Consider the following 20,455-nt stretch of genomic DNA (forward strand, 5'->3'; position numbering starts at 1 on the left):
ACACACACTGCCGGTCCTTGATGTAAAGTATCCTTAACACTAGAACTGCAAGCACATTAGCAGTGGAGATTAATAGCTGATTTAGAGCAAGGCTAGACATGTTAACAGAGAAGGATGAATATATCTCTTGCCTTTTTGTGAATGGTAGCTACCTGTGTTTGCATATTTTTCCTATCAGGGCGAGTTGCAGCTTGGTTGTGGGGGAAGGAATTTAATCAGGAAAACACTGTCAGGGAAAGGATTAACCATATGGTCTCAATCCATTTATATCGACTCTCCTATAAAACTCAAGGTGTTCTGCATAGTATATTCTCTTACCTAGGCATTGATCAGACCTGGACTCACTTATCTTCAGTAAATTTGACGCATTATGTGCTTTCACACTATGTCCTGAATGTTCAGGTGCAGAACAGTGGGATGAATAATGAATGTACAGCCTTTGCATCACCTCATATAGAAAGCAAAATTTACTGACAAAATCCAGCCATTCCCTGTCAATCCTGCCCCCCACCTTAAATGATGTTTGCATGCTTAGTTGATTTTTATTAGTTTCATAGCCCCACCTTTTTCCTGCAAGGAATCAAGACAACTTACACAATTCTCCTCCCCTTCTCCATTTAATCCTCACAACAGCCCTGCAATACAGGTTAGGCTGAGAGTCAGTGATTAGCTCAAAGATACCCAGTGAACTTCCTGGCTGAATGAGGACTTGAACCTGGATTTCCTGTGTCTCAGCCTAGCACTCAAACCACAAAACTCTTTTTTCCCCAAGGGAAAAAGGGAGGGGTGCACTTTTCCAAGGACCTAGAGTCTCAGGAAAAAGTGTAAAATGTGCACCAGCAGGTGGACTGTCAGGGGAAACTAATAAAGGATCTATCCCCAAAAGAGATATAAAGAGAAATCTGTCCAGAGAAAGCAGATGGTAAAAAGCCTATTTGGAGACTCTCTGAGGCAATATCTAGGGTAGCACCTAATGTACTTTGGCAGCAGGTACCTACCAGGCCATTGCCCCAGCAGAGGTCCCAAATTCTGCATTCATGCAAATGTTAACCTCTGTAGTTACGCACATCTGGCAAAAGAAAGCAAGAAAGAGAAGGGACTTAGCAGTACACTAAAAAAATGTGATAGTACCACCAAGTTGCTGGTTGGGCACTGTGAAGGGGTTGCCACTGTGGCATTGTAATCTTAGGAAAAAATAGGACAAAATGCAGAAAGCTGCAGCAAACCAAAAATGGCTCATGGTTGTGAGATAGAGGGCAGCAAGGCAGTGCCAGCCACTCCCCAAGTGGTGATTTGGCATATGTGGGGCAGCTGGCTTTGATGGCTGTCCAGGCAAGCTTGGCAAGAGCAGCAAGGGGGGTTTGCTGCTCTTTCCAAGAAGCTTGCTAGCTGATCCCCAGTACCTATCCTGGGTGTAACAACCCATGGAATAAGGTATGACTTGTCAGGGTGGCTTATTGCTTTCAAACAAGCCATCCGGCAGGGATTGGTTTGGACATGCACAACACACTAACCAAGGTAACAACTCGTAGTGGGTGGCTGTGCTGTGTGAACCTAGTCTCTGAGTGCCATTCATATGGTAAGATTAAGTGCCAATCAACTAGTCTTTTCACAAACCTCAAAATGGTTTCTACTTGTGACTGTAAGGTAGTTGCCTGAGCCAATGTAATTATCATGAATGACTGAACATGAGAGGTTTATTATATGCTTTTCCAAGAAATTGTAAAATTGCTTAATTTGCCAGCTTTGTTTTCCCGTCCAGTCCTCCAGTACCTGTAACAACATCCATAACAGCTCCCCACATGCCAAAAACATCTTATCAGCTACTCAGGTACCACTACTGCAAAGTCCTTACATAGCCTTAAACCCACCAAGCAGCTGGACTGATTGGTGGAAGAACTTAATTTCTTAATTTTATTGATTTAATAGTTCATGTTGAGAGCAAGAGTGAGAGGAAAGAGGTAAGTGGAATGAGTTTACTGTTTATTATGTCTGATATTTCACATATGTGTTTTATTTCTGTGATGATAAACCCTATAAAGGCTTTTGCGAATGGGGTGGCATAAAAGTGTTCCAAATAAACAAACAAACAAACTTTCCATAGAAATGATAGATAAAAAGAAATAAACAGTAATGGAACTAATCACTGATCAGTCCGCCCAGTAATGCATTCCTTAGGAAAAACTGAATTGCTTACTATCAGATTTTTTTTTCTCCACAGGGAAACAGAAGGAGTCCCCAGTACAGCAATCAGAGAAATCTCTCTGTTGAAAGAACTGAAACATCCAAACATAGTGAGGTTGGAAAAAATTCTTAACTTTTCTAACTATATCAGCTGAAGGAAATTGAATTCTAAGTCTGTCTTGTAATTTTCTAAATCCCTGCATTCCTGTCTAGTTTGGTTTAATGTGGGAACAGGAAGGTTATAACAAGTCTTAACAAGTAGAAGGCTTAATAGCAACAGCTATTAGATCATTAGTAAAATAATTATTAAGCTCTAATTTTACTGTACACCATGTCTCTTGAACAAAAATAACAAACATTTTTACAAACAGCTACTTATACCAGCACCCTCAGCTAGCTATACTCGATGGAAGAATTTTAACTTGGAAATTTCTCAGCAATTGCAACTGTTAATTTATTATAGGTCAGAGGAGCAAAGCAGGGTCCAAATAATTTGGAGGTCCTGTTCTGTTGTCCCTGAATCCTATGCTTTTGGTCAGCTGACTGAATATGATCTAATTCTCCTTTTTCCTCAATAAAAGCTGCCCGATTTCTCAGGGATGGTTCTTTGGTTATGTTCATGTTGGTTGTTGTCTCATTGGTGTGAAATTGTACTTACCCGGTTAATTTGATTCAGAAGTCTTTGTTAGTGTCGCAGCTATGCCGTATCTATCATAGGGTCAGCTGCGGGGGGGGGGCACATATTTTCTCATGAGGATTTATTTATTTGGGTATTTTTATCCTGTCCAATTACGTTGCATGCCTCTGGATGGCTTACAAATAAAGCACCCAATATATGCATATAAACCCATAATAATCCATGACTGAGCATAAAACATAGTTAAAATATTTATGGATTGAAATGACAGGAAAATAAAAAGGTCTTGACCTGGGGCCGAAAAGCATATAATGTTGGCGCCAGGTGGGCCTCTCTGGGGAGCGCATTCCATAGTCGGGGCGCCACTGCAGAGAAGGCTCTCCTCTGAGTATGTTCTCTACTAACCTCCTTCAAGGAGGGTTTCTGGAGCAGGGCCTCTGCTGCAGATCTTAAGGGGCGGGAGGGCATGTAGGAAAAAAGAGGGATAAATGTTCTCCCTCTCATTGTTTATAATTCTGTTCAACTTGTTTGTATTACTATTATTTCTCTGCTCTAATCTCATTTGATTAGCTAACTGTGTTAGGCTATAGGTGTATAAATCTGAGGTGCTCTCATCTACAACAGCTTTAGAGTCAGTCATACAAAGATAGAACAAAAGGTGTCTTTTTAGATTCAGGATGCAATCTTGTAAACTTGTTCCTGGGACTTCTCCAACAAAAACCTTGAGGAAAGCAAATTGTAGGTGAACTGCTTCAGATTCCTCTCATAAAAGAGTTGAGCTGTCACTTGCAAGTGTATGGCAACAGCAATGCTTGCTTGGGGCCATTGTTAATCATCATAGGGACCAGTAGGCTGGATTGTGAAATGTCATCCCTTGTTAGGACTTCACTTCTGGGTGTTATTTATTTAATTCTATCCTATTTGTATCTCACCTTTTTTCCTTCAGAGAATGCAGTCCTCCTCTTCTCATTTGCAATCTCATCCTCACAACAACTCTGTGAGGTAGGTTAGGTTGAGTGTCAGCAACTGCCCCAAAGTCACCCCGTGAGCTTTGGCTGAGTGGGGATCAGAATCTAGATCTTCCAGGTCCCTAGTCCAGCACTCGAACTGCTGCACTACCCTGGCAATTACCAGTAAACTGGGAACAGCTTTCTTGCAGCGTCTGTGCCAATTGCTCAAGATACGTTTCCTACTTTATGCACCTGCAAGTAGGTGTGCCAGTTTGCTGTTTTAAAAGGCAAAGTATCATGCATACTGGTGAGTAAATTTACCAGTTAGTAGCTGTTAGCTTAAATTTTGTTACTGTTCCAAGTAACATGCTAGCGTACCTACTTTAAATGGTAATGCCATATTCACTCTCTCTTGTTGAACCCGTGCAGTTCTTTGCAGATATTATACTACAAATTTACAAAGAACAGCGCATGAGAGAATGGGGAAGAAAGTGAAAATGAAACAAACTGCTGCATGAGAGCTTGGGTGCAATATGCATAATGCAGGTTTAAAGTAATTTAATTAGTATTAAACTTAAGTAGTGTTACAGCTGCCAGTGTTTAGATTAAGGCTTCATGGGAGTTAATGTTGCTTTTGTTTTGTTTTGTTTTGGAAAATTGTTCTAGGAGCCATGTATGGCTGTTGAGCAGTATATAAAAGCAATAATAAATAAATTGAAATTAAAAATAAGGAGAAGGCCGGCTACCAGAGGAGTATGCAATTGTGTTAACCAAGCCTTTATTCAGTGGTTTGATTAATTTTTACTGCTTTAGTTTATCCTTTTTCAAGGAGATGAGGGTTGCCTACAAGATTCCTGTTTCCCATTTTTCTTCAGAACAGGCCAGTCAGGTAGGCTGGGCTGAGAGAGAGAGTCACTGGCTAGAGGTCACCCAGTGTTTACATTTCTGAGTGAGGATTCGAGCCACAATGATGCTGTTGCATTAAAAAGGGGTGTGGTTATGGAGCAACCTTATGCCACACTGATAATATTATTTCAAATCCAGACACTCAATTTTGAAATTTTCATTCCAGGCTTCTTGATGTGGTACACAGTCAGAAGAAACTTTATCTGGTCTTTGAATATCTGAATCAAGACCTTAAAAAGTATATGGATTCATCCCATACCGGGGAGCTGCCTCTAAGTTTGGTCAAGGTACAGAGTTACACACATGCATGCACATACCCCTACCTATAATCAAAAACAAATTCCTTTGTCCATCATCTGTTATCTGCTAGAAAGAATTCAAACTGCTTGCTTAGCTGCTTCTTTAGAACCTGAATTATTGCAAACCAATTGACATCAAAATCTTTTGTTTTGTACCTAAGGGCTAACTACAAGCCAACAATCTCAATACTATTTTTTCCTTTGCTTTTATCGGAAAAGTTGCTTTGAGAGAGGACAATTTGGAAGTGAGGATGTAGAGAATGAGATACTTAACCTTTATGCCTCCTGCTACTTCTCCTTTTTCAAATTATTATTATTATTATTATTATTATTATTATTATTATAACATTTCTATGCCGCCCCTTGCCGAAACCTCGGGGCGGCTTACAACACGATAAAATACAATGAAATACAATAGCACATAATAAATTACCATTAAATACAAAGTACAAAAAATACATTGGTTTACAAATATAAGATTAAAATTATCAGTATAACTTAAGTAAATAAAAATATAGGCGGAGAAAGAGAAGGAAGAAGAAGTTGCCCTGGCCAGATCATATGTTTTAACAATTCAAATGATGTTTAAATAAAAAGGTCTTTACCTGGCGCCGAAAAACCAGTAACGACGGTGCCAGGCGGACCTCTTTGGGGAGTGAATTCCATAGGTTGGGTGCCACCGCAGAGAAAGCCCTCCTCCGAGTACTTACTCTCCTAATTTCTTTCGTGGAGGGTTCCCGGAGAAGGGACTCTCCCGCAGATCTCAAAGGGCGGTCGGGCATATACGGACGTAAGCGCTCGTTCAGGTAGCCAGGACCCAAGCCGTTTAGGGCTTTATAGGTCATAATCAACACCTTGAATTGGGCCCGGGCTTCAATGGGAAGCCAGTGAAGCTGACGGAGGACTGGAGTCATGTGAGCATAACGCCCCGTCCCCGTCAGCAACCTAGCAGCTCTATTTTGCACCAATTGAAGTGTTTGGACTGTCTTCAGGGGAAGCCCCACGTAAAGCGCGTTACAGAAGTCTAGGCGGGAAGTCACCAGCGCGTGTGTCACCATCGCCAGGCAGTTGTACTCCAGGTAGGGGCGCAGCTGATTAATCAGCCGAAGCTGAAGGAAGGCGCTCCTCGCCACCGCTGTCACCTGAGCTTCCAAGGAAAGCTCTGGGTGCACCTCTCCATAAGGTGCTTTTCTCTGCATGGGTTTCTCAACACATTTACACGAACAAACACATTTCTTTCTTTAAAACATTTCTAGCCTGCCTTTCAGGGCAGGAAACTTGCCAGGGTAGCTTACAATAAAATAGACTGATACAATTTCATTAAAACAACTATCTAGAAAACATCATAAAAGTGTATATGCATACTTGGGAGGAACAGAACAGTAAACAAGCAGGTTTCAAAACCTTCTGAAAACCTTGCAGGGAGGGACCTGGTGAACACTCGATGGCAAAGGTGTGGGACCACTGCTTTCATGTACTTGGCCCCCTATCTGCCTTCCAAGTGAGGCAAGTGAAAAGGACCTCTGTTGCTGTCCTTAAAGTGTGTGCAGGCTGATCTTGCTGACATTGGCCCTTCAAGTAATTTGGTCCCAAACCACTAAAGACTTCAAAGGTCAAACTAAGCATTTAAACTGGACCCAGAAACACACTAGTTACTCATGTAGCTGCTGCTATAAAGGTGATTTATGATTTGACTGCCTCATCCTTCCTGATACTTGGGTGGCCTCATTCTGCACCAGCTGAATTTTCTGAGCCATCTTCAAAGGCAGCCATATATACAGTGCAGTACAGTAGTCTATCCTGGATGTCACCAGTTCATGCGTAACTGAGACAAGGTGCATCTTCCCCAGATAGAGCTGCAGCTGGAGGACCAGCTTGAATGGATAAAATACTCTTCTGGGCACAGCAGCTTCTTCAGTTAATGCAGAGAATAACTTCCAGACTATGTATTTAGTCCTTCATAGTGCAATCCTTATAAACCTCCACATTTTCCTGCAGTGAAGGAGGTTACCCTTGAATGAATTATTCCATTTACTCACTCAAATAGACAGAGCATATACGAATTACATGTGTGTGCACTTTTCTGTGCTGGGGACAGCCCTTTCCCATTTCCATCCCTGCTTAGCTCTAAGAGACAAGGCTAATGCAGGCAAAGCTTAGCCTGTTATAGTTCTTCCCATCATGCAGTTGTTAAAAACAAGGGAGCCTTGTGTAAAAAAAAGTTGTCCAACCTAATAACACCTAACAAGGAACATGGAGTGCGTATTTGACCATGCCCTTAGCTGCTGAGCAAACATCATACATGGATGGAACCCATTTATGTAGCCAGCAAGGGAAATGTGGATACATACTCCTTAGCTATGGGGAATTGTGGACTTTCCATAGTTATTGCATGTTTGGTCTCTTCCAACCTTCCTCCCTAGAGCTATCTTTACCAACTGCTACAAGGAGTGAGCTTCTGTCATTCCCACAGAGTCATCCACAGAGATCTAAAGCCTCAGAACTTGCTTATAAATGAAATGGGAGCTATTAAACTGGCTGATTTTGGTCTAGCTAGAGCCTTTGGTGTTCCACTCCGTACTTACACTCATGAGGTAATCTCTCTCCCTCTCTGAAATACTGTGGTTCATAGTTATCTTTAAGGTGGAGTTTTGCGATTCCAGTGGTATGGGGAAAGGAGATGCACCACTGCCTATATGTTTAGTGTCCCGTGACTAAAGATTAACACTGTCACTGGAATATGAACTTTTCTAGGCAAATGCCTATTTGAGGAGAAATAGCCTCTTGTTTATGAAAAACTTATATCCCACTAATTTGGTGGGGTTTGATGTGCTAGTCTAGTTTTTATTATAGCAAACTAATATGGTTTTTCTCCTGGAATTTAAATTTGTAAATATTCTGAGACAGCAAAAGAGGATACAGCCATCTTGCTTCTGAGCTTATTCCCATATCAGATCCCGTTATCCACCCTCCCCTCTCACATGCTTTGTGGAGCAGGCCTCTAGTTTATTCAAATCCTTGGTTGAGGAGAAGAGAGCATGAATGAAGAGAAAGCAACATCTGCTTTTCTGGCCTTGCAATAAAAAGCCATGCTGCATTCCAGTAGACATCACCAAAGTCGTCGTTGTTTTGATAAAAGGTTGTATAGCCTCTCAGTATTCTTTGAACTTTGGCGGTTTCAGCTACCTGTAAAAGTTTTTAATTAAGGATAAAACGGCATTGAAATATATAACAAACATAAGTTGAATTCAGGCTTTTGATGTGATTCTTCTAGGTTGTAACCTTGTGGTATCGGGCTCCTGAAATTTTATTGGGTTGCAAATACTACTCAACAGCTGTAGATATCTGGAGCATTGGCTGCATATTTGCAGAAATGGTAATTTTTTTTGTTTTAAAAATAAAAAATGAGGCCCTTTATTTTTATTTTAGGCATTGGAAATGAAAGGCTTCTCTCATGAAAAGCTTAAGTAGGAGTGGGTTCCATCTGTGTATTTATACTTTATATTTGGATTAAAAACAAATCAGAAGGTCTGAACATGTAATACCAATTCTAGCCTGCTCACATTGGCTGTCTGTATACTTAGAAGCCGAATTCAAGGTGCTGGTTTTATCCTATAAAGTCTTTCAGGCTTGGGACTGCACTACTCGTGGCAGTGCCTCTATCAACCAAATTCTACCCAGAAAATGTGGTCATTATTTTAGGCCTTCCTCTGAGCCACCTTGGAGGGTGGCTTGTTGGTGGCAACAAGAGGAGGGTCTTCTCAGGTGTTCCCTCAATGGTTGAAGAAGTTCCCCACTGAGACCTGCCTGGTACCAACTTACCTTGGCTTTGTCAGGTTAAGAATGTCCTCTGCTGAGGCATTTAGTGGCATTAATGAATTTAGGGGAGCATGGGTCTGCAGTCATCTACTTTATTGATTGCATTTCACTTCATAAATAGTTATAAATTATATTTTTTAAATTTTGCATTGAATTGTTCAAAGTCTGTATGCTCAGTTTAGCTTGCATTTTACCTTAGTACATTCCTCTTGATCTTCTGAACTAGACTCTGGCCAGTTTCATGGAGCAGATTCTTTCTCTTTGCTTTCTGGCTCTCTTATACGTGTTCACTAGCTTTTAATTGGTAGGAATGAGAGGTGCAGTGGGGTAGCAGCCACTAGAGGTTGCTGCTGTATAATAGGAAAGAGGGTGAATCTCATGACTGTATTCCTCGAGATTAAAGGATATGAAGAATTTTGAGACTTTTCACATTATAAAATGGAAAAGGTTCTTCCTTTAGTTTCACTCACTCCTTGTCCTACACAAAGAAGCCAGGCCAATTACTTCCTTCAAAACAAGATAAACTAAGAATCTTAAACTTCACATTGGTGTGTTGCAGTCTTATATAGAGAGCAGAGTTGACCCACCTGTAGCTCTTGATCTAATTTTAAAAGTCTACTTCAGATCTCTGACAAGAAAAGAGATCTGTTCCTCTGCAAGCAGCCTGCTGGGCAGGGAGGAGAAAAGAGAGAGAAGGGGATTTCAGAATGAGGGGCATGATAACTTTTCCGTGTTCTTTTGGCTCTATCTGTTATCTTTTATCCCTATGCTTTCAGTAGAGCAAAATAGTTCAGCTAAAGGCTCAAGACAATACTCTCAAACATCAGATCTATATTAGCATCTTTTATATATTAGATTTATCTTGAACTTCAGTTAGACAAAATTTTCAACCATATCATGGCATAAGCACAAATTAATTGCTCTCAGAAAAGCACAATCTACAAAGAGCTGAACTATCCTTTCTTGGTCCTTCCCAATTATTTTACATTTTATTCTGAATCAAACCAGATAGATCAGTCTCTGTCTCTCTCTCTGCCTTTCTCTTTATTATTTTAGATTATAAAGTATTTCAACTTCTTCTGAAAAGAAAACATGATTCAATGCAATTTTCATTAATATAAAGTGGGTATGTGAATATATGAAGCTGGTTTATACTGGATCAGACTCTGACCATCTAGTTCAGGGGTGGGCAATTTATAAACTACCCATAGCCCCCATGATTCCTCATCATTTGTTATGTTGCCTAGGATTTATGGGATTGGTAGGCCAAAGCATCTAGAAGGATTCACGTAGTCCACCTGCACTATGGAAACTTTAGTAAATATTAAGGTTACCAGAAAGCAAATGATAGTTACAAAAAGGCAGGCACGTGAATCATCCTTTGTGTTGCTGCAGGTGTCCAGAAAAGCTCTGTTTCCTGGAGACTCTGAAATTGACCAGCTCTTTCGGATTTTTCGTACTCTTGGTACACCTACTGAATCATCATGGCCAGGAGTGACTCAGCTTCCTGACTACAAAGCGAATTTCCCCAAATGGCCAAGAAAAGACATGAAGGTGGTAATTCCAAACTTGGACCGAGATGGACGAGACTTACTGGTTGTGAGTAGTTTGCTGGAACAAAGGTTTTGGAGTTGTTTTTTAAAATCCTTGTGGCAAGGATGTTATAAACCAAAAGTTACAGTCAACAGATAAGTCTGAGGTCCAGTGCCACCCCAAAAGTGTTTTTGTGATTTCTGTCAATTTCCTGGCATCCTTAGCCTGGTGGCCTCCATATGTATTTAACTACAACACCTAGCATACTTGACTATTGCCCATGCTAACCGGCACTGATGGGCCCTGACATTCAGAATATCTGGGCGGGGGTGGTGGTACCATGTTGAAGAAAGCTATCATTTCCCATTATAACAGACCATCTGCACTACCATTTTCAGAAAAAGCACATATGGGAGTGTAAAAAAATAGGATCTTCGAATAATGACTGGCCAAACCCTGCCTGGATTAATACTAAGACTGAAATTCTGTGCACACTGCCTTGGAATTCCCACTGAAATCTTTCCAGTAAATGTGAATATGATCAGATGTCAGATTAATACTGAAACCTTGGAACTTATATATGACAGGATTTCTAATTCCAATTAATTAATTGTATTGTCTCAAGACTATCACAGGTTTTGTATTCATAAGAATATAAGAAGAAGCCTGCTAGATCAGCCAGAGGCGCATCTAGTCTTGCATTCTGGCCACACCGTGACCAGCCAGCAGTTTACAGGGAAGCCCTCAAGCAGGACAGCGCGCTCCTTCCCACTTGTCCTTTCTCATTGTTGCACATTCAGAGGGTTCAGCTATATTGCTTTCAGTATTACTTGAATAATGCCCAATTTTTAAAAAAAGGTTGGTTATAACGCATTTGTTCATATTTGTCCGTCTTCATTACAGCAACTATTACTGTATGATCCCAACAGGCGCATCTCAGCCAAAGCCGCTTTGACTCACCAGTATTTCTGGCAGTCTTCACGGGATAACAAAGAGCAATGTGTGGTAGAGAGGTATGACCAATGAAAGGCAAATGTTCTGAGCAGTGTTCCTTTGAAAATTGTTCTCTGGATCTTGAGCAAGAGAAAAGCTTGTAGTTGGCATTGGAATGTCTACAGAGGATTAAACCTATTAATCCTAGTTTAGATAACTCTTTACTTCTCACTGGTGTTAACTCTTCTAAATGGTACAGCTTCTTATAATACCTGTTCTTACTTGTTCTTAAAATGTGCCAACAAACTTGCGTATGAGGAAATGTCACTTGCAGTCTTAGGTCTGCTATCTGTTTGGAGATGGAATGGAGCACATATATAACTAAGTCTGACTCTTGCAATTACGTATTATTTGAGTTTTGCTGTGGTTCATGTATTGCATTACAGAGAACCTGGTTCTCTGTAAAAGGCAAGGTACCATAACTTTTGTTTTTTAATATGGTAATGTCTCATCAGGGTTCACAGTATTGTTGGTAACTAACCATGCTCAAGAAAACTGTGGACAAACTAAATATCACAGTGCCACTCAAAAATAAGATTTGTTTTGTGTATCATTCATCTTCATCATACTGTTTCACTTAGGAAACAGGACAGGACAAAGTTGATGTCTGGGCCTTCAAGAACATTCATTTAGATTGGGGGTTCTTAATCTTAATAGTGGGGACTTTTCAAGAATATTAGCATTTTTATTTCTTGTTCAATGAAAATTTGAACATTTTTATTGGTGTTTCATGAGAAGCTGAATATTTTAGCTAGTTCAAGATACAAAAAGAAGAAATATTTGATGAACATCATTTGGTATCTTGGCCAAATGCACTGGCTTGGGTCCAGAGATCTCATGATGTGAATTCTACTCATGGGATGCTCCCACAGAAGGAAGCAGGGACAAGCAATTTTCATTTATTCCCTTTCTTGTTGCAGCTCCTTGTACCCCTGGAAATCTGTTCCTGTGGGTTGTGGGACCCTTCAGGGAAGAATGGAAAATAGCTTAGGGGGTATAAGGGGATTCAGTGAAAATTCTTTCCTTCTCTCTTTTGCTGGCATATGTTTCTGCTGGATCAAAGGCCTTTCTGCCAATGGAAGAATTTAGGATCCAAACTACTGTCTGATCAAAAATTTGTTTTAAAAAGTGCTTTAAGTGATATTTATCATTAAACTGTTAATGTAATTGTAAATGTTTTAATCCATGGTAAACAAAATAAAATTTGTTATAATAAATTTGATGGTTCGGAAACATACTTATTGACAAGAAGGGCTGTGATGGAATTATTTCATGTAGACTTTGGCCATTCTTTAAAAAAATTATGGGTAAAGCAAAGAATCTGGCATTGCAAGGCATCTGGCTGTCACTTAGGCTCTAGCCACCATGTCTACCAAAGTTGTGATACTTTGTACAGCAACTTTGCTTTCTTGGTAAAATTTTGCCTACCTTTTATTGCCTATAATCCTGTCATCCTTAGATTTCTGATCCTGTGCACTCATTGACCATTTGTCTCCATATAAACTGATGCAACTGTTTCTTTTGGATCTCTGTAGTTCTATCATGTGTATCAGAGGAACTTTCAATTTAGCTTCTTTGTGGTTTACTCAGTACTGACTCATGGTGAGGATCCTGATTTTTATAAATAATAGGATGAAGGGAAGTTCCCCTACTTTAAAAAATAACTAATGGACTCTTCTAATTCTTTTAACTTTTTATTGCATGCATGACAATAATCTAGCTCAGAGCACCTTGACACAGATCCCTTAAGACTTGACATTATTATACAGTCTCCCGAGCATATCAATATTAAAAATCCCCATTTATTGCTTTACAGTGTACAGCTCCTGCATTAGCATCCTTTTACCTTCCAAAATGCATCTTTAAGATGCATTGCTGCTTTGGTATAGTGAAGTAAGGTTAGCTACCTAGAATAGCCTACAGCCATCTATAACTGCCAAAGCAAATGAGGTTCAGGGAATTGAAGATTATAGTGTTTCTTTCAGTGTCTGAACCGAGGCAAGGTGGGTGAGCGGTTTGCCGACTGATATGACAGATATCCATCAGAGGTGGCTTGGAGGAAAAGAAGCCCACTTAAAGGATCTTTTTGGCAACGAGCCATAGCTTCCTGGTAATCAATCTTCTCTTTGGTGATAGGATCAACAAGATCCTTTTCATAATTGGATTCATCTTGCAGCATCATGGCCAAATCATTGCTAAGCACGCCCATCTGGGCAGCTTCTGACACAGGGATACGACCAGTTTTCTTGGGGTCTATTAGTCCTCCAGTCAAGTGTTGGACTAGTAAATAGGGAAAGGCGTTGTCCTTGGTCATCCATCCTTTCTGGACTGCTTCTCCTACAGACAGTCTTCTCTTGGTGACAGGATCTTCAATGCCTGTGAATGCCTTCTGAGCATTCAGCAGCCTCTGCACATAGGTGTTGTCAATGAGCCCTCTATCAATAGCTTTGTGGACAGAGTAGCGATCCCGTGAAATAAGATCAACAATGCCTCCAGTTGCTGCTTGAGCCTCTAGAAGCTTTTGAGCTGTCATTGGGTCCACTAACTTCTTGCCAAGTGCAGATTTAATGGTATACTTGTTGTCAGAGTTGGTATCATATACTCCAGCAATGGGAAAGGTATCATCACAGAATGCCACTTGTGGTCCAGGAGGGAAGAAACTCTGCTTTTGTTGAAAGACGGGGGATGAAATTGGAGATTTGGAGATGATTGAACCAATGGAGAGGGATGAATTTTGCTTAGTTTCTCCTGCTACTAAGAGAGCAAACTCAGAGATGGGGAGCTTGCCTTCCCTATAGAGCTGGTATTCTTCTTTTGTAATCCTCCTAAACCGTAGGGCATCATCAATGGAATACTGTTTTCCACTCTTCTTGTCAAGTAGGACAGAAATATCCCCTTTGGGTCCGAGGCTTGTGATTTCCTCCCAATCACATTCTAATTCTTGCAGCTGGATATACTGGCTCCTGTCTATCATGCCTCTCTTGTAAGCCTCATAGGGCGACACATCCTTTCCTGTATCTGGATCTAGAATAGAGATCTTAGTGGAGAGGTTTGTCTCTCTCATCTGGGTCTCCTGACTCAGTTCTTCCTTGTTGACTCTAGATTGGAGTTCCCGGATAGTCCGCTCTTTTTCATAAATCTGATCTTTCTCTGTAAGTATGTCTGATTCAAGGCAAGAAAGTTCTTGACCAAGCTGCATCTTTTTTTGTCTGTCATTCTCTGTCCTTTGGCTCAGTAGTTTGGACTGTTCTCTTAGGAAGAGGATTTTCTGCTGCTTCTGCCTTTCCAGTTCCCTTAATTCATCCTCAAGATTGACTTTTTCCTGCTTTATCAAATTTTGAGTTTTCTGGAGATCAGCTTCTTCTCTTGACCATGTCCTCTTCATTCCTTCTGCTCTCTCAATCTTTTCCTTGAGATGTCTGATATCTTCTTCTGCATTTTGCCGGGCAGCCCTCTCCCTGCTTAGCAGATCCCACAGACGTGCTCGCTCATTTTCTAGCACCCTATCCTTTTCTACTCTGATTACTTCCTTGTAGATGGTTTTTTCCTGGGACTTTGTTTTTTGCAGATGATCAATCTGGGCTTGAAGATTTTTGCACTCTCTTTGCAGGTTCAACACTTGAGCCTTCTCATTATCTAGATCAAGCCGTAGGTTAATACTAGACTGCTCGAGAACTGGATCTTTCTCTAACTTCACCACTTCCTCTGTGATTATTTTTTCTTGAACTGGGAGTGGGCTTTCCTCTATTTCCTTTATCCTCAGTGTAATCTGCCGCATTTCCTTTTCCAAAGCCAGCCTTTTGTTTCTGTCTTCTTGGAAGTTAAGCATTTTCTCTTTCTCCTCCACTACTGTCCGAAGCTGTTGGACCTCACGTTCCAGGCGTCGGCGGTTGCTCACTTCATCATCCAAACTCCTACTCAGCCTGTTGTGCTCATCCCTGAGCTTTGGATCTCTCTGTGTAACAACTACCTCCTGGACCACAACTTTTTCCTCTGGCTTTCTCCTCTCCAGAAGCATGTACTTGTTTTGCAGGTCATAGATAGTATCTTCAGTTGCTCTCCTCTTTTGTGATGCATTACGTACTTCTTGCCTGAGGCGTTCGGCTTCTCTTTCTAATAGAGGGTCATTCTCATATCGGACAACTTCCTTGTTAACTAACTTGGTTTCAACCTTGGATCGTTCTCTTTTCCATTCATCCCTTTCTCCCTGTAGCCTGATCAACTGTTCTTGAGACCTGCCATTTGTATTCACAAGGTCATTCAGCTGTTGCTTCAGCCTGTCTATTTCTCTCAAAATCTCTGGGCTATTCTCCATCTTCACCACCTCTTGGACGACCTCTTTAAACTCCACTGTTGGTGTTTGAGACCTAAGAACTTTCAGCTCAGTCAAAGCTTTCTCTACTTCCTGTTCAACCCTTGTCCTTTTCCTTGAAACTTCTTGGAGTTCTCTCTTCAAACGTGCTATCTCCTCTTCTGTTTCTGGGTCAAGACAAAAGATCTCATTGACTCTTTCTTTGACCTCCACCCTAGGCTTTTGTTTCTCTACAGTGCTGTATTTGCTCTGCAGCTCTGTCAATTCATTTGATAGCAAGGAATTCTTGTTCTTTTCCTCAGCTATGAGCGTTAGAAGCTTGGAAGACTCCTTCAGAAGCTCTGGGTCTTGTTGCACTTGTTTTACTTCTTTCACAATGACTTTTGGTTCTGCCATTTCAATCAGCTTTTCAAACTCTTCAATCCTGCTTTTCAGTTTCTCTATCGTATCTGCTACTGCCTTCCTCTTGAAACTGTCTTCGTCAATTTGCATTTGCAATGTCCTGACTGCTTTTAGCATCTCGGGATCCTTCTCCAGCTTGACCACTTCTTTTACCACTACTTTCTCTCTGATGTTTGGCTGCATCTGCTCCAACAATTGCAGCTCTTTCCTGAGCCGTTCAAGTTCTGAGAAGGAAATTGAATTCTCACGGAGATGACTGATTTCCTTTTGGAGCCTGGCTGCTTGGGCATCTAGGCTTGGATCTTTCTCTATCTTAGTAATTTCTTTTGTAAGCAGCTGGCTTTTCACTTCCTTCCTGTCTTTCTCCATTTGGAGAACCTTATTGTTCATAATCTCAATATCTGCCTGAAGGCCCTTTCTCTTCTTCTTTTCACTCTCAATTTGTTGAGCTATTTTAGAGAGGTCACTCTCCAGAGCTGGATCTCTGTAGTACTCCATCACTTCTTTCTCTTCCACTCTTTCAATGGGGCGCTGGGTTTTCAGCATTAAAAGTTTACTTCTCTGCTCTTCCAGTTCCTGCTGAACCCTAGCTTTCTTGCTCCGTTCCTCTTCCAGCTGCAAATTCAATGCTTCAGATTCTCGCTGTGACCTATTTGCAGATTGCTGGGTCTGCTCATGCATCACCTGTGCAACTTCATTCACTTCCTTCTGCAGAAAGAAAGAAGGAAAGAAAGAAAGAACTTGAAAAAGGTACCCATCCCTAATTCTTACACAATTCAATAGAAATTATTCTATTCAATTCTATAGATCCTGAAATGGTACACTATTGGCTGTTTCAGATAGATAATAACACTTACCCTAGTGAGCAAATTTAGTGCAATGATTAAGAAAATAAGATACAAACTTGGAATCAAATCTCAGTCCATACATGAACTGACTAGGTCATCTTAGGTAAACTACTGTCTCAGCCCCACTTCCCCAATCTGTAATAAAGGCATGATAATAGAAATTTAGTGGCTGAGATTAGGTATATGAAATACTTTGAAAAGCCTTTTATTTTTGATGTTATACTGAAATTTAAAATTAGAAACAAATTTTACTCTTGGATTAAATCAAAATATAAAAATCCAAGAGCAATATTTTAGTGAATAATAACTTGAAACTAACTATTTTGCCAAAGACACAACACAAGGGTGCCTTTTTTTGGTTTTAGTTTTGTTTTATGTTTAGAACTGCTTAAATTGTGATCAGAAATTTTTTAAAAAGGCAGAAGAATATAAAATAATTAGGCATGCAGATGATGTGACTAACTTAAAAATAAAATCTTAAGTATTAGATGTGGCAATACAGAATTCAGTAAATATGGACTAGTTGAAGAATTAAGCATAAGAATTAATAGGAATCTATATACAGATGAACAAACATATTGAAGAGTTATTTGGGTATACTTGGACAAAGACGACTGTAGAATTTAGGAATAAAACAAGACATCAAAACACTGATTATGCTTTGCATAATATGACAACTCAGCATAAGTGGATACCTATGAGGGGTTGTCATGTTGTAAATCCAGACCAGTTCCTGCAGGGTGGCTTATTTGAGGACAAAAAGCCACCCTGACAACCTATACATTCTAGGAATTGTTTAACCCACACAGGGTTGATGTGTTGCCCAACCCAGGATACCTGCCTCCATTGTGGGTAAAGGGAATAGGTGAGTGATCTGCTTGACAAGAGCAGCAAAAACCTCTTGCTACTCTTGCCCTGGCCACTGCCAGAGACAACTGCCTACAGCATGGGTCCTCAAACTATGGCCTGTGGGTCAGAACCGGCCCGCCATGGCCATTTATCTGGCGTGTGCCCTCGCCCACGTGTGGAGGTGGTGGCTTGCTCACTTGGAGATGGTTTTGGAATCGTTGGGAGATCTCCGAGTGAGTGAGCAACCCACTGCTGCCCGCCTCCCCTGCACGCTCGCCACTGCCTTGCAGTGCTGGTGGGGAAGCGGTGGCTCGCTCGCTTCGAGATGGTTTTGGACTCACTGGGAGATCTCCGAGTGGACGAGCTACCGTCGCACATGCCCACAACCGCCACATGCGCGCCCGACACAGCCTCGCCGGCCCGTGCACCCAGGCACCCCCGCCTCACTGGCCTGCGCTGGTCGCTGCCGCCTTTCAACTGGCCCCCTGTTGAAAAAGTTTGAGGACCCCTGGTCTACAGTGTCCAAGTCACACTTGTCTGCAGCTGTGCTCTGCTGAGATTTTGAGCCAATTTCAGATCACGATGCTTTTTTCCTCCCCCCGCCCACCCTTTTCCCCAGAGATTACAAAGTCTGGCTTGACAGCCAACATTTGCAATCTCTCCTTTGACTGCCACTGATACCCCCCAGAATCCCTGAGAAACATGTGAGGGGGATGTTAGTAGTAGTTGGCAAATATTTTTACGTCTCTTTTGGTGCACACATGTGCACAAATATTTTCATTTTCCACCTTTTTTGGCTGTGCTTAAACATTTCTGTTACTGTGGAAACTGGGGACTTCAATAGCAGCAGACTACATTCTACACTAGAAATTGACCTAAATGAGGCATCATATGGGATCCCCCCCTTTGCTTTCTTTTAACATCTGATAAAAGGAAAACTGTTAAGGGAAAACAAAGGCATGAGTGATCTGTGCTTGTGAAAAGGGGGTGGTACGGTTTATACCCACTCAGTGTGATGTACATTTTGCACTTATTCCTGTGAATCTACGTGCTTGGGAAAGTGCAAAAGTTATCCTGCAAAAACATTTAGGATATAGGAGTTTTGACAGTTAGAAACATAGAAACAGGGCAAGTCAGAAGGGGCCTCCCGGGCCATCTCCCTGGCTCCAGCCAACTCTGCTCATGACATGCCTACCATGTGCATGCGCAGCCTGTCCTAGAACACCCGCACCGATGGGGCCTCAACCACCTCTTGTGGAAGCCCATTCCATACCCTTGGGGTCCTAACTGTCAGGAAGTGCTTCCTGGCATCCAAATGGAACCTTGGTTCCCTGAGCTTTGCTCCATTAGATATCAGAACCCTAGATTCCCTTTGAAATTTTGACAAGGCAGGCAGTAGTTTCTGACTAGGAAAGCTAGCCGTCAAAACTAATTATACCCAGAAAAGCACATGGAATGCACTTTTGCACCTTCCTGAATAGCTAGAGTCTTGGGAAGAAGACCTGAGGACCATCAGTGGGAAACGAGGATCTCATGGTGAAGGGTGTGTAAATCCACACCACCTCCTTTTCATGTGCTAAGAGTACTTACACCTTTGATTTGGACAGCTGTCAAGGAAAGCAAGGAAAGAAAACCCCTATTTGGAGCCGTGGGTCGATGTCCACGGTTTGGGTCAATGTCCACGGTTTGTAACCACTGCGCTCTAAGTGCACATACCACATGTTGGTCGCCATGTCATGTGAACTCATTAGTTATGAAAATGTCAAATATTAAAAATGCATGATTGACATTGCATACCTTATCCATAATTTTCTTGGCAAATTCCAGCCGGTTGAGCTGCTCTTTGTTTTCAGCAACTGTCTCTGTATAGAGCCTTGTTACATCATTTTCCTAAAGATAATTAGCAAAAAACATATTTAGACATCATATACTTCCTCCCGTTATATGCTGCTGTTTTCCTTATACTTCAAGATTTTCAAAACTCACTTAGATCATAATGTCAAAATAATGACACCCTGTGGGTATCAGAGGAATTCTGTTTAGTCTCTGGATTAGGATAGGGTACATTAGCCGTAGTTCTTGTTTACTTTAAATCACCTGACAATGCAATCCTGTGAATACCTCCACAGAAGCAGGGATGCATGGCTACTGTTAAATCTGTACCATTTCGGTTTTGCAGATTGTAAGGAATCCTTCACTCCGTCATCCACTAATTGATAATCAGGGTTATTTTTTATTTCTTAAAATAGAATATATTGTATTCTACTTGTGCAAATACATATTAGTTCTAATGTGATTTAGTGCTGATTGCCTCCTAAAAGTGGGAAAAAACTGGTCCACAAGTCTCTGTAACTCATGAAAAGCCTATCTGTTGCAGGTCAGGTTCATAGAACTCCAAATTCTTTTGAATTGACTGAGGATTTCTCCAATACCTCTAAACTCAGAGGTTCAGTGCTATTTAGCCCCAGGTAACTGTGTAGGGACTTGCAGCTTTGTCAGTCTTACTCTTCAGTATTTAACAAATACTTGGACTTCTTTCTCTTTGCTCATGACACAATATAACTAAGATGTAATTTGTTTGGCTATTAGAAAAGTCCAGCTTGAGAGGATTATTCATCACAGGTAAAAGTTGAACCAGATAATCAGTAACCAGTTTAAGAAACAGCAGTCCTCTTTACAGCCATTAGTCCTGGGCAGTTTCCTCTTGTGAGCCCTTCCTTATA

At 41.1% G+C, this 20,455-nt stretch overlaps 2 protein-coding genes across 2 annotated transcripts in view; one reads left to right on the forward strand and one right to left on the reverse strand.

The window, feature by feature from the left end:
- The window catches only part of CDK3 (cyclin dependent kinase 3), a 13,374-nt gene extending 2,020 nt beyond the window's left edge, over positions 1–11,354 (forward strand). The window contains exons 3-8 of the mRNA XM_044453792.1: positions 2,222–2,299; positions 4,844–4,964; positions 7,400–7,570; positions 8,251–8,352; positions 10,191–10,394; positions 11,232–11,354. Of these exons, the coding sequence (XP_044309727.1) occupies positions 2,222–2,299; positions 4,844–4,964; positions 7,400–7,570; positions 8,251–8,352; positions 10,191–10,394; positions 11,232–11,354 (799 nt within the window). The remainder of the gene's footprint in view (positions 1–2,221; positions 2,300–4,843; positions 4,965–7,399; positions 7,571–8,250; positions 8,353–10,190; positions 10,395–11,231) is intronic.
- A 1,673-nt stretch (positions 11,355–13,027) lies between these two features.
- Positions 13,028–20,455, reverse strand: part of EVPL (envoplakin) — a 45,426-nt gene continuing 37,998 nt past the window's right edge. Inside the window, exons 21-22 of the mRNA XM_044453973.1 lie at positions 19,530–19,622; positions 13,028–16,743 (exon numbers count right to left, since the gene is read on the reverse strand). Coding sequence (XP_044309908.1) covers positions 13,303–16,743; positions 19,530–19,622 — 3,534 coding nt within the window. The 3' untranslated portion in view covers positions 13,028–13,302. The remainder of the gene's footprint in view (positions 16,744–19,529; positions 19,623–20,455) is intronic.

This window comes from Varanus komodoensis, unplaced genomic scaffold (assembly GCF_004798865.1).
Source record: "Varanus komodoensis strain SLA01 unplaced genomic scaffold, ASM479886v1 scaffold7_1, whole genome shotgun sequence".
Taxonomy (NCBI): domain Eukaryota; kingdom Metazoa; phylum Chordata; class Lepidosauria; order Squamata; family Varanidae; genus Varanus; species Varanus komodoensis.